This window comes from Mizuhopecten yessoensis, unplaced genomic scaffold (genome assembly GCF_002113885.1).
Source record: "Mizuhopecten yessoensis strain PY_sf001 unplaced genomic scaffold, ASM211388v2 scaffold1515, whole genome shotgun sequence".
Classification (NCBI taxonomy): Eukaryota; Metazoa; Mollusca; class Bivalvia; order Pectinida; family Pectinidae; genus Mizuhopecten; species Mizuhopecten yessoensis.
In genome coordinates, this window is record NW_018404085.1 from 121,551 (window position 1) to 145,059 (window position 23,509).

A 23,509-nucleotide genomic window follows, 5' to 3' on the forward strand; every position below is an offset into this window, starting at 1 on the left:
ATTGTCAACGTCACTGACTTGTTGAGTTCATTTTCGTTCAATAAATAAGAAAAAATACTTGTGTTATTGTTATTTACATTGGATGTCTCCTATAGCCATGCAAAAAACCTCTTGCCATCAGATGACATTTCCTCTCTCGGGGAGACAAATCCTTATGTCACACTAATATGTGGTCATTAATTGTATAATGTCATAAAACAGGACAACTCTTCCAAACATTACCAACTCGTTTTCAAAAAAAAAAGTGCGAAACTACGTAAGAAATCTTACCGCCAATGATGTGTATAGACAGATTTGTTTGGTATGTCAATATAGAAACAATTGAATGACGTCACCAGTAGGTAAAGTCGATACAACATATAACATCACGATTGTAGTATTGTATGTTTACACAACCTTCAAAAGAGGTTATAACGTTACTATTGATAAACATACTTACTAGTATTGTATGTTTACACAACCTTCAAAAGAGGTTATAACGTTACTATTAATAAATATACTAACAAAAAGGTTTTATAGTTACTATTGATAAACATACTTACAAAAAGGATATAACGTTACTATTGATAAACATACTTACAAAAAGGATATAACGTGACTATTGATAAATATACTTACAATAGTTACTCTCAATTACCATATTTACACTAGTATTACCATGGTTACACCATACTACCATAGTTAAATTATATGGCCACGTCATAACTATATTTACACTAATGCTCGCATTTTGGTATGTCAATATAGAAACAATTGAATGACGTCACCAGTAGGTTAAGTCGATACAACATATGACATCACCATTGTAGTATTGTATGCTTACACAACCTTCAAAAGAGGTTATAACGTTACTATTGATAAATATACTTACAAAAAGGTTATAAGGTTACTATTGATAAATATACTAACAAAAAGGTTTTATAGTTACTATTGATAAACATACTTACAAAAAGGTTATAACATTACTATTGATAAACATACTTACAAAAAGGTTATAAGAGGTTACTATCGATCAACATACTTACAAAAAGGTGATAACGTTACTATTGATAAACATACTTACAAAAAGGTTATAACGTTACTATTGATAAATATACTTACAAAAAGGTTATAACGTGACTATTGATAAATATACTTACAATAGTTACTCTCAGTTACCATATTTACACTAGTATTACCATGGTCACACCATACTACCATAGTTAAATTATATGACCACGTCATAACTATATTTACACTAATGCTCGCATTTTGGTATGTCAATATAGAAACAATTGAATGACGTCACCAGTAGGTTAAGTCGATACAACATATGATATCACAATTGTAGTATTGTATGCTTACACAATCTTTAAAAGAGGTTATAACGTTACTATTGATAAATATACTTACAAAAAGGTTTTATCGTTACTATTGATAAACATACTTACAAAAAGGTTATAACGTTACTATTGATAAATATACTTACAAAAAGGTGATAACGTTACTATTGATAAATATGCTTACAAAAAGGATATAACGTGACTATTGATAAATATACTTACAAAAAGGTTATAACGTTACTATTGATAAATATACTTACAAAAAGGTTTTATCGTTACTATTGATAAACATACTTACAAAAAGGTTATAACGTTACTATCGATAAACATACTTACAAAAAGGTTTTAACGTTACTATTGATAAACATACTTACAAAAAGGTTATAACATTACTATTGATAAACATACTTACAAAAAGGTTATAAGGTTACTATCGATCAACATACTTACAAAAAGGTGATAACGTGACTATTGATAAATATACTTACAAAAAGGTTATAACGTTGCTATTGATAAATATACTTACAGAAAGGTTATAACGTTACTATTGATAAACATACGTACAAAAAGGTTATAACGTTACTATTGATAAACATACTTACAAAAAGGTTATAACGTTACTATTGATAAACATACTTACAATAAGGTTATAATGTTACTATTGATAAATATACTTACAAAAAGGTTATAACGTTACTATTGATAAATATACGTGCAAAAAGGTTTTATAGTTACTATTGATAAACATACTTACAAAAAGGTTATAACGTTACTATTGATAAATATACTTACAAAAAGGTTTTATCGTTACTATTGATAAATATACTTATAAAAAGGATATAACGTGACTATTGATAAATATACTTACCATAGTTTCTCTCAATTACCATATTTACACTAGTACTACCATGGTCACACCATACTACCATTGTTACATTATATGACCACGTCATAACTATATTTACACTAATGCTCGCATTCTAAGTGCTAAATATACTCATTGCACAGCCTTGCGTCACTTAAAAATGTGCCTCTTAAAAAAAGGCAGGAGCAATTTCAAAATGACATGGAGCCATTAGTGTCCACAGCACTACAAATGATATAACTTCAGGTATTGTTTATATAGTGAACTTCAGTAGACATGTAAATGTATGCGTACACATCTGAAAGAATGATTCTCAATACACAAGCACAAACTTCATTTACGAATGCTCTTACAAACCGGTGGCTGAGTGCAAGTCTGATACAAGAACAGGAAAAGGCGATTCAAAGAAAGACATAGCAGATAGGTTTATTAAGTAACATGCCTCATGACAAGACAAATGGGATTTGAAGTTATAGTCTTTAAAATCAAAGAGTGATTAATCATCTGTACATTCTACCGTCGCTACAATACCTAACCTGCATATCAAAAGTCATGATTCCCGTCGCCCTGGTTCCCCCTTATCTCCAATGCACTCATTAAAGTCCTTACACACACGCCCTAACCAAGGCAACTATCAATGACCCCATCCCCAGAGTAGTGACATGTAACTAGCTAGAATACTAAAAACATACGCAAACGAAATAAAATAGATTTTAATGGTATTTTTTCCAGCAGGTATAACAGAATTAAGTAAAGATATTATAGGATAGTTGACACAGAAGTTCGCTTAAGCAGCTTGTTAGCTAAATAACGATTGATATCTATGTACATATATCTGCAATGCAGATGACGACAGGAACACGCAATCTACTTTAGGTGACAAAATGCAGAACAACTTCCCAAAGCGGCAAACGACACCAGTACAGCAGTGACACAATACACAACCGACGTCATCCTGGACTGTTATGTTCGCGCTAGATCTACAGAGGTACTACCATTGATGTCCCCATTGATCGGTACGTTTAACACCACCGTACACAAATAGTTACGATGATCCCTATCCGTTTTATATTTGTGTCACATTGGTAGAACCAGAACTGCTGTATTTTTTTCAAGCCGCTATCAACCTCGTCATGTTTTATGTAGATGAAGCATGTGATTATTGTGATCTAATGGAGTCATGTATGCAAATAATGTTGAGAGACGACTGTAGTATTTTGTTACGGTACAAAGTTTCGGAACCCGACAAATGTTCTATTGTTTTGCTGATCACTTTCCCTTCTTGCCACGATACCAACTTACTCCGGCAAAAATAATAATAATAATAATAATAATAATAATAATAATAATAATAATAATAATAAGTGCTAATTGTAATGGGGACCGTTACAGAAGTCTTCTAAACACCCCATAACTATGTTCGCAGTGCCAAAATACACCTACATATGAAATTTGAGCAAAATCGACCGATATGTAATTTCGACCAATCACAGGACGTGCGGCCAGTGTTGTTGACTGATAGGAAAAAGAAATGTCGTTTGCACACTCCCTTACCATGTGTAAAGTTTCATTAATTTCAGCCAATAGTTTTCGAGAAATGTGTCGGACGAATTGTAAGGCGGCAGGAGAAGAAGAGAAAGAAGAAAAAGAATTATAAGAAATGGAGGAAACCAATAAGTCCCCCACTTCGTTTGGGGGACTTAATAATATAACACATTTAATAAAGCGCCCTATTTAGCTAGAATATGTCACTCTAAATTGCTTTACAGTACATAGATATACAAGTTGTACAATCAATATGATTAGCATATACATGTATGATAATACATCAATACAATTTTGAGGAATTCGCAGGAACTGCCTTATCAGGCGCTAACTACTAGTCCTATTCCGCATGGCGTATTGGTGGTTGGAGTTGTGGGCAGGAGAAAAATCACTTTATCTGAATATTCCATGCGTACAACGACTTTGGAGATCGACCCCGGCCGTCTGCGTGGAAGGCCGGAGTGTTAACCACTCGACCAATCAGACCATAAAGTATAAATGTTCCAAACGCCGTGGAAAAGTGTAAGATAGTCAATAGATGAAAAGATCTAATATCATTAAATCGAGCTGATATGTTTAAATCTTGAGTTCAACTTCAAAGTCTTTTAACTACAGTACATGTACCTAACATATGTTTTCGGCTTGATTTGCACAGTTATATCTGAACACATGAAGTATGCATGTTCTTTTCTGAACGATACCTATGAACAATATAATGTGTTGCAATGCATACCATCTTTTACTGATCCAACAGAAAAATGAATGAACTTGCTTCCTATGCCCTTAAAAATCAATATTTAAACAGTAATTACATGTAAACAGCAACTATCTCTACCTTCTTTTTTGTCGATACACGTGTTTATAGACGACATAAAGGATTTTAGTAGGAAGCTACATAGGAAATCTTTACTGACAATGATATAGACAGGTTGTAACCGTTACGTCATAATAAAATCAATTAAATGACCTCACCACTAGGTAAAGCCGTTGCGTCCGATGACATCACCATTATGGCATTATAGACTTACGCTACACAATCTTCTTAAATGTATGCGTAAATGGTGCCAACGTTTCTATAAATGAATACACTTACAAAAACGTAAATCATTTATGCTCGACATGAAAGAAGCTATCTTAGCGATTCACAATTATCATGATGTCACTCAACTATCATTGAGATAAATAAATTAAAAGTTTGAATAAATATTGAATGTATACCTATTAAATCAGATTTACCTCCTGTAATCGAAAGCTGAATTATTGTGCATCTGTAACATGTGTCATCAATTCTATTTTCAAAATTCAAATTACCTGTCATGAAAAACAAGTTACTTGTTGTATACTGGGGAACGATTTTTGGAAAAGGTACAGTGCACTAGTAATTGTCACGGTTTGATTATACCATACATCCCTTAGTCACTAAAACATCATAACAGGGAAATAAGTTTACCAAAACATTGTTTAATTTATATACACTATTACAAATACAGTGACTGTTCATTTTCAATTCAAAGAAATCTCATCTCCGTCTTCAGTGATGCGTGCACACACCTGTTGATAAAAAAGAATCAGTAAACTTTACTAGAGAATACCTTGATTAGCGGAATAAATGTTAGTGAGGAAGCATATATCTTAGTGCAAACGGTTATGAAAACCTCCTGAACTTGAAATCGTTGACACTACAGACTCAGCATCAGCTGCTTTCGTCGATTTCTACTTACAACATGACCAATGGGATGCCTTACCTTTTAGTAGTACGATAAGCAAGGGCGATTTAGATTTTCCTGTTGTTAATTATCCCTTTCTTGATAGTAACATTCCTTTTTCCTAACCTACGGTGCTCACATGTCACAGATGATTCGGTATTCCGATGTTACTCCGAAAATTATGATTTTCGTGATAGATGTTGATTGCAGACGGACACACTTATAACACCAGGTTTTGATATATTGGTTGAAGAATACCATGGGCAAGATATATGGTAGCCATCATGATATCCATGAGATTAATGTTATTTCCGTATGCGAAACAAAAATCGTTGTTTTAGATTCGTTGTCATTGCTCCAGATCTCGTTTGTAGACATGACATTAAACGAAGAATTACATTTCAAGTGCCGTCGTTAAACCAAAACAATTCTTATCCTCACAGAACACTTGGCCTATTCTCTGTTTTCTTATCTTTCCGTTGTTAATATTTTTTCCTATTTTAAATATTATTGTTTGAATTACATTTTTTTTACACTTTGTTCTTTATGGGAAGACAAGAAAAGAAACCAAATCAAACAAACATCATGACCTTCCTCAAAAATCCGGAACACTGAGGGTTAACGGTGATGACCTACATATGTCAGACTGTATGATGTCTCAAAACAATATACATTTGTATGTGTCGGTCACCAACAGGTCAATACAAGGAACATGTGTATAACCATACAGTGAATATTTTAGTAGGTGGTATTGTGGTCGTGTATCAGGCATCGTATTGTTGTTTGGTTTAGTAGGTGGTATTGTGGTCGTGTATCAGGAATTGTTATTGCTGTTTGTTTTAGTAGGTGGTATTGTGGTCGTGTATGAGGCATTGTTATTGTTGTTTGTTTTCGTAGGTGGTATTGTGGTCGTGTATCAGGCATTGTGATCGTTGTTTGTTTTAGTAGTTGGTCTTGTGGTCGTGTATCAGGCATTGTTAATGTTGTTTGTTTTAGTAGGTGGTATTGTGGTCGTGGATCAGGAATTGTTATTGCTGTTTGTTTTAGTAGGTGGTATTGTGGTCGTGTATGAGGCATTGTTATTGTTGTTTGTTTTAGTAGGTGGTATTGTGGTCGTGGATCAGGAATTGTTATTGCTGTTTGTTTTAGTAGGTGGTATTGTGGTCATGTATCAGGCATTGTTATTGTTGTTTGTTTTAGTAGGGGGTATTGTGGTCGTGTATCAGGCATCGTATTGTTGTTTGGTTTAGTAGGTTGTATTGTGGTCGTGTATCAGGCATTGTTATTGCTGTTTGTTTTAGTAGGTGGTATTGTGGTCATGTATCAGGCATTGTTATTGTTGTTTGTTTTAGTAGGGGGTATTGTGGTCGTGTATCAGGCATTGTTATTGCTGTTTGGTTTAGTAGGTGGTATTGTGGTCGTGTATCAGACATTATTATTGTTGTTTGGTTGAGTAGGTGGTATTGTGGTCGTGTATCAGGCATTGCTATCGTTGTTTGTTTTAGTAGTTGGTATTGTGGTCGTGTATCAGGCATTGTTATTGTAGTTTGTTTTAGTAGGTGGTATTGTGGTCGTGTATGAGGCATTGTTATTGTTGTTTGTTTTAGTAGGTGGTATTGGGGTCGTGTATCAGGAATTGTTATTGCTGTTTGTTTTAGTAGGTTGTATTGTGGTCGTGTATCGGACATTGCTATTGTCGTTTGGTTTAGTAGGTGTAATTGTGGTCGTGTATCAGGCATTGTTATCGTTGTTTGGTTTCGTAGGTGGTATTGTGGTCGTGTATCAGGCATTGCTATTGCTGTTTGTTTTAGTAGGTGGTATTGTGGTCATGTATCAGGCATTGTTATTGTTGTTTGTTTTAGTAGGGGGTATTGTGGTCGTGTATCAGGCATCGTATTGTTGTTTGGTTTAGTAGGTGGTATTGTGGTCGTGTATCAGGAATTGTTATTGCTGTTTGTTTTAGTAGGTTGTATTGTGGTCGTGTATCGGACATTGCTATTGTTGTTTGGTTTAGTAGGTGTAATTGTGGTCGTGTATCAGGCATTGTTATCGTTGTTTGGTTTAGTAGGTGGTATTGGGGTCGTGTATCAGGCATTGTTATTGCTGTTTGTTTTAGTAGGTTGTATTGTGGTCGTGTATCGGACATTGCTATTGTTGTTTGGTTTAGTAGGTGTAATTGTGGGCGTGTATCAGGCATTGTTATCGTTGTTTGGTTTAGTAGGTGGTATTGTGGTCGTGTATCAGGCATTGTTATCGTTGTTAGGTTTAGTAGGTGGTATTGGGGTCGTGTATCGGACATTGCTATTGCTGTTTGGTTTAGTAGCTGGTATTGTGGTCGTGTATCAGGCATTGTTATTGTTTTTTGGTTTAGTAGGTGGTATTGTGGTCGTGTATCAGGCATTGTTCTTGTTGTTTGTTTTAGTAGGTGGTATTTTGGTCGTGTACCAGGCATTGTTATCGTTGATTGTTTTAGTAGGTGGTATTGTGGTCGAGTATCAGGCATTGTTATCGTTGTTTGGTTTAGTAGGTGGAATTGTGGTTGTGTATCAGACATTGTTATAGTTGTTTGTTTTAGTAGGTGGTATTTTGGTCGTGTACCAGGCATTGTTATCGTTGATTGTTTTAGTAGGTGGTATTGTGGTCGAGTATCAGGCATTGTTATCGTTGTTTGATTTAGTAGGTGGTATTGTGGTTGTGTGTCAGACATTGTTATCGTTGTTTGTTGTAGTAGGTGGTATTGTGGTTGTGTATCAGCCATTGTTATCGTTGTTTGTTTTAGTCGTTGGTCTTGTGGTCGTGTATCAGGCATTGTTCTTGTTGTTTGTTTTAGTAGGTGGTATTGGGGTCGTGTACCAGGCATTGTTATCGTTATTGGGGTCGTGTATCGGACATTGCTATTGTTGTTTGGTTTAGTAGGTGGAATTGTGGTTGTGTATCAGACATTGTTATCATTGTTTGTTTTAGTAGGTGGTATTGCGGTTGTGTATCAGACATTGTTATCGTTGTTTGGTTTAGTAGGTGGAATTGTGGTTGTGTATCAGACATTGTTATAGTTGTTTGTTTTAGTAGGTGGCATTGTGGTCGTGTATCAGGCATTGTTCTTGTTGTTTGTTTTAGTAGGTGGTATAGTGGTCGTGTATCAGACATTGTTATTGTTCTTTGTTTTAGTAGGTGGTATTGTGGATGTGTATCAGACATTGTTATCGTTGTTCGTTTTAGTAGGTGGTATTGTGGTTGTGCATCAGACATTGTTATCGTTGTTTGTTTTAGCAGGTGGTATTGTGGTTGTGTATCAGGCATTGTTATCGTTGTGTGTTTTAGGAGGTGGTATTGTGGTTGTGTATCAGCCATTGTTATCGTTGTTTGTTTTAGTAGGTGCTATTGTGGTTGTGTATCAGACATTGCTATCGTTGTTTGGTTTAGTAGGTGGAATTGTGGTTGTGTATCAGACATTGTTATAGTTGTTTGTTTTAGTAGGTGGTATTTTGGTCGTGTACCAGGCATTGTTATCGTTGATTGTTTTAGTAGCTGGTATTATGGTCGTGTATCAGGCATTGTTATCGTTGCTTGTTTTAGTAGCTGGTATTATGGTCGTGTATCAGGCATTGTTATTGTTGTTTGTTTTAGTAGGTGGTATTGTGGTCGTGTACCAGGCATTGTTATCGTTGTTTGTTTTAGTAGCTGGTATTATGGTCGTGTATCAGGCATTGTTATCGTTGTTTGTTTTAGTAGTTGGTCTTGTGGTCGTGTATCAGGCATTGTTATTGTTGTTTGTTTTAGTAGGTGGTATTGTGGTCGTGAACCAGGCATTGTTATGGTTGTTTGTTTTAGTACGTGGTATTGTGGTCTTGTATCAGGCATTGTTATTGTTGTTTGTTTTAGTACGTGGTATTGTGGTCGTGTATCAGGCATCGTATTGTTGTTTGTTTTAGTAGGTGGTATTGTGGTCGTGTATCAGGCATTGTTATCGTTGTTTGTTTTAGTAGGTGGTATTGTGGTCGTGAATCAGCCATCGTATTGTTGTTTGTTTTAGTAGGTGGTATTGTGGTCGTGTATCAGGCATTGTTATTGCTGTTAGTTTTAGTAGGTGGTATTGTGGTCGTGTATTGGACATTGTTATCTTTCTTTGTTTTAGTAGGTGTTATTGTGGTCGTGTATCAGACATTGTTATCGTTGTTTGTTTTAGTGGTCGGGTATCAGGAATTGTTATTGTTGATTGCTGTTTGTTTTTGTAGGTGGGATTGTGGTCGTGTATCCGACATTGTTATTGCTGCTTGTTTTAGTATGTGGTCTTGTGGTCGTGTATCTGACATTGTTATCGTTGTTTATTTTAGCAGGTGGTATTGTGGTTGTGTATCAGACATTGATATTGCTGTTTGTTTTTGTAGGTGGGATTGTGGTCGTGTATAAGACATTGTTATTGCTGCTTGTTTTAGTATGTGATATTGTGGTCGTGTATGAGACATTGTTATCGCTATTTGTTTTAGTATGTTGTATTGTGGTCGTGAACCAGGCATTGTTATCGTTGTTTAGTTTAGTAGGTGGTATTGTTGTCTTGTATCAGGCATTGTTTTCGTTGTTTGTTTTAGCAGGTGGTATTGTGTCCGTGTATCAGGAATTGCTATTGTTGGTTGTTTTAGTAGGTGATATTGTGGTCGTGTATGAGACATTGTTATCGCTATTTGTTTTAGTATGTGATATTGTGGTCGTGTACCGGACATTGCTATTGCTGTTTGCTTTAGTAGGTGGTATGTAGGTGGTATTGTGGACGTGTATCAGACATTTCTATTGTTGTTTGGCTTAGTAGATGGTATTGTGGTCGTGGATCGGGCATTGGTATTGTTGTTTGTTTTTGTAGGTGGTATTGCGGTCGTGTATCGGTCATTGTTATTGCTATTTGGTTTAGAAGGTGGTATTGTGGTCTTGTATCGGGCATCGTATTGTTATTTGGTTTAGGAGGTGGTATTGTGGTTGTGTATCGGGCATCGTATTGTTATTTGGTTTAGGAGGTGGTATTGGGGTCGTGTATCAGACGTTGTTATTGCTGTTTGTCTTAGTATGTGGTATTTTGGTCGTGTATCAGACCTTGTTATCGCTGTTTGCTTTAGTAGGTGGTATTGGGGTCGTGTATCAGACGTTGTTATTGCTGTTTTTTTTAGTATGTGGTACTGTGGTCGTGTATCGGCCATTGCTATTGTTGTTTGGCCTAGTAGATGGTATTGTGGTCGTGGATCCTACATTGTTATTGCTGCTTGTTTTAGTATGTGATATTGTGGTCGTGTAGTAGACATTGTTATCGCCGTTTGTTTTAGTATGTTGTATTGTGGTCGTGTCAGGCATTGTTATCGCTGTCTGTTTTAGTATGTGGAATTGTGGTCGTGTATCAAACATTGTTATCGATGTTTGTTTTAGTATTTGGTATTGTGGTCGTGTTATTGTTGTTTGTTTTGGTAGGTGGTATTGTGGGCGTGTATTGGACATTGTTATCTTTCTTTGTTTTAGTAGGTTGTATTGTGGTCGTGAACCAGGCATTGTTATGGTTGTTTGTTTTAGTAGGGTCGTGGATCAGGCATTGTGTTTGTTGTTTGTTTTAGAAGGTGGTATTGTGGTTGTGTATCAGAGACATGAGGCATTGTTATTGTTCGATGTTTTAGTAGGTGGCATTGTGGTCGTGTATAAGGCATTGTTATTGTTGGGTTTTTTTAGTAGGTGGTATTTTGGTCGTTTATCAGACATTGTTACTGGTGTTTGTTTTAGGAGGTGGTATTGGGGTCGTGTATCAGGAATTTTTATCGTTGTTTGGTTTTGTAGGTGGTATTGTGTTCGTGTATTGGACATTTTTATCTTTCTTTGTTTTAGTCGGTGTTATTGTGGTCGTGTATGAGACATTGTTATCGCCGTTTGTTTTAGTATGTCGTCTTGTGGTCATGTATCAGGAATTGTTGTCGTTGTTTGGTTTAGCAGGTGGTATTGTGGTCTTGTATCGGGCATCGTATTGTTATTTGGTTTAGGAGGTGGTATTGTGATAGTGTATCAGACATTGTTATTTTTGTTTGGTTTTGTTGGTTGTTTTGTGGTCGTGTATCCGACATTGTTATTGCTGCTTGTTTTAGTATGTGATATTGTGGTCGTGTATCGGACACTGCTATTGTTGTTTGTTTTAGAAGGTGGTATTGTGGTCGAGTATCAGACATTGTTCTCGCTGTTTGTTTTATTATGTGTTATTGTGGTCGTGCATCAGGAATTGTTATTGTTGATTGCTGTTTGTTTTCGTATGTGGTATTGTGATCGTGTATCAGACATGGTTATTGCTGTTTGTGTTAGTATGTGGTATTTTGGTCGTTTATCAGACATTGTTATCACTGTTTGTTTTAGTACGTGGGATTGTGGGCTTGTATTAGGGATTTTTTTTTTTTTTGTTTTTGTGTTTTTTTTTTTTGTTTTAGTAGGTGGCATTGTGGTCGTGTATAAGGCATTGTTATTGTGGTGTGTTTTAGAAGGTGGTATTGTGGTTGTGTATCAGGAATTGCTATTGTTGGTTGTTTTAGTAGGTGTTATTGTGGTCGTGTAGTAGACATTGTTATCGCCGTTTGTTTTAGTATGTTGTATTGTGGTCGTGTGTCGGACATTGCTATTTTTGTTTGGTTTTGTTGGTTGTTTTGTGGTCGTGTATCAGACGGTATTGTGGTCGTGAACCAGGCATTGTTATGGGTGTTTGTTTTAGTAGCTGGTATTATGGTCGTGTATCAGACCTTGTTATCGCTGTTTGCTTTAGTAGGTGGTATGTAGGTGGTATTGTGGGCGGGTTTCAGACATTGTTTGTTCTGTTTGTTTTAGTAAGTGGTATTGTGGTCGTGTGTCGGACATTGCTATTTTTGTTTGGTTTAGTCGGTGGTATTGTGGTCGCGTATCAGGCATTGTTATTGTTTTTTGGTTTAGTAGGTTGTATTGTGGTCGTGTCAGGCATTGTTATCGTTGTTTTTTTTAGTAGGTGATATTGTGGTCGTGTATCCGACATTGTTATTGCTGTTAGTTTTAGCAGGTGGTATTGTGGTTGTGTATCAGGAATTGCTATTGTTGGTTGTTTTAGTAGGTGGGTTTTTGGGGCGGTTTCTAGGGATGTCAATTTTTTTTTTTTTTGTTTTAGTAGGTGTTTTTGTGGTCGTGTATCCGACATTGTTATTGCTGCTTGTTTTAGTATGTGATATTGTGGTCGTGTACCGGACATTGCTATTGTCGTTTGGTTTAGTAGATGGTATTGAGGTCGTGTATCAGGCATCGTATTGTTGTTTGTTTTGGTAGGTGGTATTGTGGCCGTGTATCAGACATTTCTATTGTTGTTTGGTCGTGTATCAGATTGCTATTGCTGTTTGATTGCTGTTTGTTTTACTATTGTTGTTTGTTTTGGTAGGTGGTATTGTGGTTGTGTATCAGGAATTGCTATTGTTGGTTGTTTTAGTAGGTGATATTGTGGTCGTGTACCGGACATTGCTATTGTCGTTTGGTTTAGTAGATGGTATTGAGGTCGTGTATCAGGCAATGGTTGTTTGTTTTAGTATGCGGTATTGTGGACGTGTATCAGACATTGATATTGCTGTTTGTTTTAGGATGCGGTGTTGTGGGCGAGTATCAGACATTGTTATCACTGTTTGTTTTAGTAGGTGGTATTGTGGTCGTGTATCGGGCATCGTATTGTTATTTGGTTTAGTAGGTGGTATTGTGGTCGTGTATCAGGAATTGTTATTGTTGTTTGTTTTAGTAGGTGGTATTGTGGTCGTGTATCATGCATTGTTATTGCTGTTTGTTTTAGTACGTGGTATTGTGGTCGTGTATCAGGAATTGCTATTGTTGGTTGTTTTAGTAGGTGGTATTGCGGTCGTGTATGGGGCATTGTTATTGCTGTTTGTTTTAGTAGGTGGTATTGTGGTCGTGTATCGGGCATTGTTATTGTTGTTTGTTTCAGTAGGTGGTATTGTGGTCGTGTATCAGGCATTGATATTGTTGTTTGTTTTAGTAGGTGGTATTGTGGTCGGGTATCATGCATTGTTATTGCTGTTTGTTTTAGTACGCGGTATTGTGGTCGTGTATCAGGAATTGCTATTGTTGGTTGTTTTAGTAGGTGGTATTGTGGTCGTGTATCGGGCATCGTATTGCTATTTTGTTTAGTAGGTGGTAATGTGGTCGTGTATCAGGAATTGTTATCGTTGTTTGCTTTAGCAGGTGGTATTGTGGTTATGTATCAGGAATTGTTATCGTTGTTTGGTTTAGCAGGTGGTATTGTGGTCATGTATCAGGAATTGTGATCGTTGTTTGGTTTAGAAGGTGGTATTGTGGTCGTGTATCGGGCATCGTATTGCTATTTGGTTTAGTAGGTGGTAATGTGGTCGTGTATCAGGAATTGTTATCGTTGTTTGCTTTAGCAGGTGGTATTGTGGTTATGTATCAGGAATTGTTATCGTTGTTTGGTTTAGCAGGTGGTATTGTGGTCATGTATCAGGAATTGTTATCGTTGTTTGGTTTAGTAGGTGGTATTGTGGTCGTGTATCAGGCATTGTTATTGCTGTTTGTTTTAGTAGGTGGTGTTGTGGTCGTGTATCAGGAATTGTTATCGTTGTTTGCTTTAGCAGGTGGTATTGTGGTCATGTATCAGGAATTGTTATCGTTGTTTGGTTTAGAAGGTGGTATTGTGGTCGTGTATCGGGCATCGTATTGCTATTTGGTTTAGTAGGTGGTAATGTGGTCGTGTATCAGGAATTGTTATCGTTGTTTGGTTTAGAAGGTGGTATTGTGGTCGTGTATCAGGCATTGCTATTGTTGTTTGGTTTAGTAGGTGGTATTGTGGTCGTGTATCGGGCATTTTTATTGTTGTTTGTTTTAGTAGGTGGTATTGTGGTCGTGTATCAGGCATTGTTATTGCTGTTTGTTTTAGAAGGTGGTATTGTGGTCATGTATCAGGCATTGTTATTGTTGTTTGTTTTAGTAGGTGGTATTGCGGTCGTGTATCGGGCATTGTTATTGCTGTTTGTTTTAGTAGGTGGGATTGTGGTCGTGTATCAGGCAGTGTTATTGTTCTTTGTTTTAGTAGGTGGTATTGGGGTCGTGTATCAGACATTGTTATCGCTGTTTGTTTTAGTATGTGGTATTGGGGTCGTGTATCAGGAATTGTTGGTCATGTATCAGGCATTGTTATTGTTTTTTGGTTTAGTAGGTGGTATTATGGTCGTGTATCAGGCATCGTTATTGCTGTTTGTTTTAGTCGAGTATCAGGCATTGTTATTGTTCTTTGTTTTAGTAGGTGGTATTGCGGTCGTGTATGGGGCATTGTTATTGCTGTTTGTTTTATAAGGTGGTATTGTGGTCATGTATTAGGCATTGTTATTGTTGTTTGGTTCAGTAGGTGGTATTATTGTTTTAGTAGGTGGTATTGGGGTCGTGTATCAGGAATTGTTGGTCATGTATCAGGCATTGTTATTGTTGGGTTTTTTTAGTAGGTGATATTGTGGTATTGTGGTCGTGTATCATGCATTGTTATTGCTGTTTGTTTTAGTCGAGTATCAGGCATTGTTATTGTTCTTTGTTTTAGAAGGTGGTATTGCGGTCGTGTCTCCGGAATTGTTATTGTTGTTTGTTTTCGACGATGGTATTGTGGTCGTGTATCAGACATTGTTATCGCTGTTTGTTTTAGTATGTGGTATTGGGGTCGTGTATCAGGCATTGTTTAGTAGGTGGTATTGTGGTAGTGTATCAGGAATTGTTATTGTTGTTTGTTTTTGTAGGTGGTATTGTTGTCGTGTATCGTGCATTTTTATTGTTGTTTGTTTTAGTAGCTGGTATTGTGGTCGTGGATCAGGCATTGTTATTGTTCTTTGTTTTAGTAGGTGGTATTTCGGTCGTGTATTGGGTAGGTATTGTGGTCGTGTATCAGACATTGTTATCGCTGTTTGTTTTAGTATGTGGTATTGTGGTCGTGTATCACGCATTGTTATTGTTCTTTGTTTTAGAAGGGGGTATTGTGGTCATGTATCAGGCCTTGTTATTGTTGTTTGTTTTAGTAGAGTAGGTGGTATTGTGGTCGTATATCAGGCATTGCTATTGTTGTTTGTTTTAGTAGGAGGTATTGTGGTCGTGTATCAGGAATTGATATTGCTGTTTGTTTTAGTAGATGGTATTGTGGCCGTGTATCAGGCATTGTTATTGTTGGTTGTTTTAGTACGTGGTATTGTGGTCGTGTATCAGGCAGTGTTATTGTTCTTTGTTTTAGAAGGGGGTATTGTGGTCATGTATCAGGCCTTGTTATTGTTGTTTGTTTTAGTAGGGGGTATTGTGGTCGTGTATCGGTCATTGTTATTGTTGTTTGTTCTAGTAGGTGGGATTGTGGTCGTGTTTCAGGCATTGTTATCGTTGTTTGTTTTAGTAGCTGGTATTATGGTCGTGTATCAGGCATTGCAGGTGGTATTGTGGTCGTGTATTGGGCATCGTATTGTTATTTGGTTTAGTAGGTGGTATTATGGTCGTGTATCAGGCATCGTATTGCTATTTGGTTTAGTAGGTGGAATTGTGGTCGTGTATCAGGCAGTGTTATTGTTCTTTGTTTTAGTAGGTGGTATTGGGGTCGTGTATCAGGAATTGTTATTGTTGTTTGGTTCAGTAGGTGGCATTATGGTCGTGTATCAGGCATTGCTATCGCTGTTTGGTTTAGTAGGTGGTATTGTGGTAGTGTATCAGGAATTGTTATTGTTGTTTGGTTCAGTAGGTGGTATTATGGTGTGGTATCTTGTTTGTGTGATGTATCAGGCATTGTTATTGTTTTTTGGTTTAGTAGGTGGTATTATGGTCGTGTATCAGGCATCGTATTGCTATTTGGTTTAGTAGGTGGTATTATGGTCGTGTATCAGGCATTGTTTAGTAGGTGGTATTGTGGTAGTGTATCAGGAATTGTTATTGCTGTTTGTTTTATAAGGTGGTATTGTGGTCATGTATTAGGCATTGTTATTGTTGTTTGTTCTAGTAGGTGGGATTGTGGTCGTGTTTCAGGCATTGTTATCGTTGTTTGGTTTGGTAGGTGGTATTGTGGTCGTGCATCAGGCATTGTTATTGTTCTTTGTTTTAGTAGGTGGTGTTTTGGTGGTGTATCAGGAATTGTTTTCGTTGTTTGCTTTAGTAGGTGGTATTGTGGTTGTGTATCGGGCATTGTTATTGCTGTTTGTTTTATAAGGTGGTATTGTGGTCATGTATCAGGCATTGTTATTGTTGGTTGTTTTAGTACGTGGTATTGTGGTCGTGTATAAGACATTGTTATTGTTGTTTGTTTTCGACGATGGTATTGTGGTCGTGTATCACGCATTGTTATTGTTCTTTGTTTTAGTAGGTGGTGTTTTGGTGGTGTATCAGGAATTGTTTTCGTTGTTTGGGTTAGTAGGTGGTATTGCGGTCGTGTATGGGGCATTGTTATTGCTGTTTGTTTTAGAAGGTGGTATTGAGGTCATGTATCAGGCATTGTTATTGTTGTTTGGTTTAGTAGGGGGTATTGGGGTCGTGTATCAGACATTGTTATCGCTGTTTGTTTTAGTATGTGGTATTGGGGTCGTGTATCAGGAATTGTTATCGTTGTATGGTTTAGAAGGTGGTATTGTGGTCGTGTACCAGGCATTGTTATCGTTATTTGTTTTAGTAGCTGGTATTGTGGTCGTGTATCAGACATTGTTATCGCTGTTTGTTTTAGTATGTGGTATTGGGGTCGTGTATCAGGAATTGTTATCGTTGTTTGGTTCAGTAGGTTTGTTTTAGTAGGAGGTATTGTGGTCGTGTATCGGTCATTGTTATTGTTGTTTGTTTTCGACGATGGTATTGTGGTCGTGTATCACGCATTGTTATTGTTCTTTGTTTTAGTAGGTGGTATTTTGGTCGTGTATCAGGCATTGTTCTTGCTGTTTGTTTTAGTAGGTGGTGTTGTGGTCGTGTATCAGACATTGCTTTTGTTGTTTGTTTTAGTAGGTAGTATTGTGGTCGTGTATCAGACATTGTTATCGCTGTTTGTTTTAGTATGTGGTATTGTGGTCGTGTATCCGGAATTGTTATTGCTGTTTGTTTTAGAAGGGGGTATTGTGGTCATGTATCAGGCATTGTTATTGTTTTTTGGTTTAGTAGGTGGTATTGCGGTCGTGTATCGGACATTGTTATTGCTGTTTGTTTTATAAGGTGGTATTGTGGTCATGTATCAAGCATTGTTATTGTTGTTTGTTCTAGTAGGTGGTATTGTGGTCGTGCATCAGGCATTGTTATTGTTCTTTGTTTTAGTAGGTGGTGTTTTGGTGGTGTATCAGGAATTGTTTTCGTTGTTTGCTTTAGTAGGTGGTATTGTGGTTGTGTATCGGGCATTGTTATTGTTGTTTGTTTTTGTAGGTGGTATTGTTGTCGTGTATCAGGAATTGCTATTGCTGTTTGTTTTAGTGGTCGTGTATCAGACAGTGTTATTGCTGTCTGATTTAGTACGCGGTATTGTGGTCGTGTATCAGACATTGTTATCGCTGTTTGTTTTAGTATGTGGTATTGTGGTCGTGTATCCGGAATTGTTATTGCTGTTTGTTTTACTATGTGGTATTGTGGTCGTGTATCATGCATTGTTATTGCTGTTTGTTTTATAAGGTGGTATTGTGGTCATGTATCAAGCATTGTTATTGTTGTTTGTTCTAGTAGGTGGGATTGTGGTCGTGTATCAGGAATGGTTATCGTTGTTTGGTTCAGTAGGTGGCATTATGGTCGTGTATCAGGCATTGCTATCGCTGTTTGGTTTAGTAGGTGGTATTATGGTCGTGTATCAGGGTTTAGTAGGTGGTATTGTGGTCGTGTATCAGGAATTGTTATCGTTGTTTGGTTCAGTAGGTGGTATTATGGTCGTGTATCAGGCATTGTTATTGCTATTTGGTTTAGTAGGTGGTATTGTGGTCGTGTATCACGCATTGTTATTGTTGTTTGTTTTAGTAGGTGGTATTGTGGTCGTGTATCGGGCATTGTTATTGTTGTTTGTTTTAGTAGGTGGTATTGTGGTCGAGTATCAGGCATTGTTATTGTTGGGTTTTTTTAGTAGGTGATATTGTGGTCGTGTATCAGGCATTGCTATTGCTGTTTGTTTTAGTGGTCGTGTATCAGACATCGTTATTGCTGTTTGTTTTAGTAGGTGGTATTGTGGTCCAGTATCAGGCATTGTTATTGTTGGGTTTTTTTAGTAGGTGATATAGTGGTCGTGTATCAGGCATTGCTATTGCTGTTTGTTTTAGTGGTCGTGTATCAGACATCGTTATTGCTGTTTGTTTTAGTAGGTGGTATTGTGGTCGCGTATCAGGCATTGTTATTGTTGTTTGTTTTAGGAGGTGGTATTGTGGTCGAGTATCAGGCATTGGTATTGTTGGGTTTTTTTAGTAGGTGATATAGTGGTCGTGTATCAGGCATTGCTATTGCTGTTTGTTTTAGTGGTCGTGTATCAGACATTGTTATTGCTGTTTGTGTTAGTACGTGGTATTGTGGTCGTGTATCAGGCATTGCCATTGCTGTTTGTTTTAGTGTTCGTGTATCAGACATTGTTATTGCTGTTTGTGTTAGTACGTGGTATTGTGGTCGTGTATCAGGCATAGTTATCGGTGTTTGTTTTAGTGGTCGTGTATCAGGCATTGTTATTGCTGTTTGTTTTAGAAGGTGGTATTGTGGTCATGTATCAGGCATTGTTATTGTTGTTTGTTGTAGTAGGTGGTATTGTGGTCGAGTATCAGGCATTGGTATTGTTGGGTTTTTTTAGTAGGTGATATTGTGGTCGTGTATCAGGCATTGCTATTGTTGTTTGTTTTGTTATCGTTGTTTGGTTTAGTAGGTGGTATTGTGGTTGTGTATCAGACATTGTTATCGTTGTTTGTTTTAGTAGGTGGTATTGTGGTTGTGTATCAGACATTGTTATCGTTGTTTGTTTTAGTAGGTGGTATTGTGGTCGAGTATCAGGCATTGGTATTGTTGGGTTTTTTTAGTAGGTGATATTGTGGTCGTGTATCAGGCATTGCTATTGTTGTTTGTTTTGTTATCGTTGTTTGGTTTAGTAGGTGGTATTGTGGTCGTGTATCGGGCCTTGTTATTGTTGTTTGTTTTAGTAGGTGGTATTGCGGTCGTGTATGGGGCATTGTTATTGCTGTTTGTTTTAGTAGGTGGTATTGTGGTCCAGTATCAGGCATTGTTATTGTTGGGTTTTTTTAGTAGGTGATATAGTGGTCGTGTATCAGGCATTGCTATTGCTGTTTGTTTTAGTGGTCGTGTATCAGACATTGTTATTGCTGTTCGTTTTAGTACGTGGTATTGTGGTCGTGTATCAGGCATAGTTATCGGTGTTTGTTTTAGTGGTCGTGTATCAGGCATTGTTATTGCTGTTTGTTTTAGAAGGTGGTATTGTGGTCATGTATCAGGCATTGTTATTGTTGTTTGTTTGAGTAGGTGGTATTGTGGTCGAGTATCAGGCATTGGTATTGTTGGGTTTTTTTAGTAGGTGATATTGTGGTCGTGTATCAGGCATTGCTATTGCTGTTTGTTTTAGTAGGTTGTATTGTGGTCGTGTATCAGGCATTGTTATCGTTGTTTGTTTTAGTAGGTGGTATTGTGGTTGTGTATCAGACATTGTTATCGTTGTTTGTTTTAGTAGGTGGTATTGTGGTTGTGTATCAGACATTGTTATCGTTGTTTGTTTTAGTAGGTGGTATTGTGGTCCAGTATCAGGCATTGTTATTGTTGGGTTTTTTTAGTAGGTGATATAGTGGTCGTGTATCAGGCATTGCTATTGCTGTTTGTTTTAGTGGTCGTGTATCAGACATCGTTATTGCTGTTTGTTTTAGTAGGTGGTATTGTGGTAGTGTATCAGGCATTGTCATTGTTGTTTGTTTTAGTAGATGGTATTGTGGTCGTGTATCAGGCATTGCTATTGCTGTTTGTTTTAGTAGGTGGTATTGTGGTAGTGTATCAGGCATTGTCATTGTTGTTTGTTTTAGTAGATGGTATTGTGGTCGTGTATCAGGCATTGCCATTGCTGTTTGTTTTAGTGTTCGTGTATCAGACATTGTTATTGCTGTTTGTTTAAGTAGGTGGTATTGTGGTCGTGTATCAGGCATTGCTATTGTTGTTTGTTTTGTTATCGTTGTTTGGTTTAGTAGGTGGTATTGTGGGTGGTATTGTGGTCGTGTATCAGGCATTATTATTGCTGTTTGTTTTAGTAGGTGGTATTGTGGTCGGGTATCAGGCATTGTTATTGTTGGGTTTTTTTAGTAGGTGATATTGTGGTCGTGTATCAGGCATTGATATTGCTGTTTGTTTTAGTAGGTGGTATTGTGGTAGTGTATCAGGCATTGTCATTGTTGTTTGTTTTAGTAGATGGTATTGTGGTCGTGTATCAGGCATTGTTATTGCTGTTTGTTTTAGAAGGTGGTATTGTGGTCATGTATCAGGCATTGTTATTGTTGTTTGTTGTAGTAGGTGGTATTGTGGTCGAGTATCAGGCATTGGTATTGTTGGGTTTTTTTAGTAGGTGATATAGTGGTCGTGTATCAGGCATTGCTATTGCTGTTTGTTTTAGTGGTCGTGTATCAGACATCGTTATTGCTGTTTGTTTTAGTAGGTGGTATTGTGGTCGCGTATCAGGCATTGTTATTGTTGTTTGTTTTAGTAGGTGGTATTGTGGTCGTGTATCAGACATTGTAATTGTTGTTTGTTTTAGTAGGTGGTATTGTGAACATATATATGAACACTGCATTAGCTACTGCATATAAAAGAATCCGCACTCATCAAAATCGCGTTTATTATGACAAAAAGAATATTAAAGGAAAAGTGTATACCCGTTTCTCCCAGAGGAACCTCAATCAGTCCACTCCCCTTGCACATCAGACCAGGTCCACATGGACATGCGTATACCATATCGAGAGGTGGTGTAGTCTTACCTCCTCCGTATCGCATCAGACACCCTGAGAGTTGAAATAACACAATTACAGATCGTCTTATTCGAAATGTTTTGGAACTTAAAACAACAGTAACTTTGCAAATGTCAACATAGAAAATGTACCTTTTTTCAAAACTTGAATTATTGTAATTACATTCAATTGTGTTTGAGAAACAACATATATGTACTCACGTGACCCCGGTTGACCCATGGCCTGGCAGTGTCCAGCCAACACGAGGGACATTCGTTTTCCCCTCGGCTGATCGTTGGAGACGCAGCATTCATTCGACCCACAGTCTTGTTGTGAATAGCAGCCTTCTGTTGAATCAAACTTATAAAACAGTTATAACCTGAACACTGGCACTGCAAACGCATATATTGGGTTTTACTTTGGCGAATAAAATAAATGATTAATAAAGAACGTTCTTATTTCTGGAAAGTATGATAGGTTATATAACCACTAGTGTTAGACTTACCGATATCAGTTTAATCTAGATTCGATGTATACATATATAATTCAAAATTAGTTGCATAAAATAAAACTAAAAAATATCAAATATTGACTTATCCTTTTTTTATACGATACGTTAAATAACATGTGCTGTTCTTAATTTCGTTTGATCTTGCAAAGGTATGATGGTTCAGATAATAATGTCCCAAATTAATTATCTAAACCGGGCATGATACAATACTACAAAGTCAATAATACAAGTTTTACGACTGCAAGATCAGCTTTGTTTAACTTTTGGTAGACCAGAGATAATACTCTAATAAGATAGAGGACATGTCCATATTGCAGGTATACGTAACAGCTGGATAGCAGTGTCCAGGAGTTGGATAGGCAATTACGTTTAAAGAATGTGCTTGAAAATATGTCGATATATACCAGCAACAAGCCAATACTACCATTTGTGATTTTATAACTTACCAATACGACAATTACTGCCAGTAAAGCGGTGATAAAAATCGCACTAGACGTCATTGTTAATAAGTAGGTACTGACAATATCTACAGATTTCGCGGTGTTATCAGCAGATAGTCTATAGTACAGTATTTGTTCTTATCGCTTCCACTGCCTTAAGTTGGTATGTAGGCTGTCACTTGAATGTGTTATCTTGAACAGTAAGACTAGGTAAATGTACTACCGTTCTTGGAGCATGTAATGTAATGGTATGTAAATAAACAATTCCATTCACTCAGTACTGTATGCTAAGTAAACAATCCCACTAAGTATTGTATGTACCTAATGTGATATGGGTAAACAATCCCAATCACTCAGTACTGTATGTAAGTAATGGTATATAAGTAAGCATTCCCATTCACTCAGTACTATATGTAATTAATGGTATATAAGTAAACAATTCCACTAAGTATTGCATGTAATTAATGGTATATTATAAAACAATCCCACTCACTCAGTATTTATGTAATTAATGATATATAAGTAACCATTGCCATTCACTCAGTACTATATGTAATTAATGGTATATAAGAAAACAATTCCACTAAGTATTGTATGTAATTAATGGTATATAAGTAAATATTCCCATTCACTCAGTACTGTATCTAATTAATGATATATACGTAAGCATTCCCATTCACTCAGTACTGTATCTAATTAATGGTATATAAGTAAACATTCCCATTCACTCAGTACTTTATGTAATTAATGGTATATAAGTAAACATTCCCATTCACTCAGTATTGTTTGTAATTAATGGTATATAAGTAAACATTCCCATGCACTCAGTATTGTATGTAATTAATGGTATATAAGTAAACATTCCCATTCACTCAGTACTGTATGTAATTAATGGTATATAAGTAAACATTCCCATTCACTCAGTACTATATGTAAGTAATGGTATATAAGTAAACATTCCCATTCACTCAGTAATGTATGTAATTAATGGTATATAAGTAAACATTCCCATTCACTAAGTACTATATGTAAGTAATGGTATATAAGTAAACATTGCCATTCACTCAGTACTGTATGTAATTAATGTTGTATAAGTAAACATTCCCATTCACTCAGTACTATATGTAATTAATGGTATATAAGTAAACATTGCCATGCATTCAGTATTGTATGTAATTAATGGTATAT

At 36.6% G+C, this 23,509-nt stretch overlaps 1 protein-coding gene across 1 annotated transcript; it reads right to left on the minus strand.

The window, feature by feature from the left end:
- Nucleotides 1-5,175: 5,175 nt before the first annotated feature.
- On the minus strand, nucleotides 5,176-22,470 carry LOC110463893 (U3-aranetoxin-Ce1a-like). The gene is made up of 4 exons (XM_021518818.1): nucleotides 22,328-22,470; nucleotides 21,592-21,730; nucleotides 21,299-21,424; nucleotides 5,176-5,283 (listed from the first exon to the last, which is right to left on the minus strand). The coding sequence occupies exons 1-4, from the start codon at nucleotides 22,379-22,381 to the stop codon at nucleotides 5,264-5,266; spliced, it is 339 nt and encodes a 112-aa protein (XP_021374493.1). The 5' UTR covers nucleotides 22,382-22,470; the 3' UTR covers nucleotides 5,176-5,263.
- Between the last annotated feature and the right edge of the window lie 1,039 nt (nucleotides 22,471-23,509).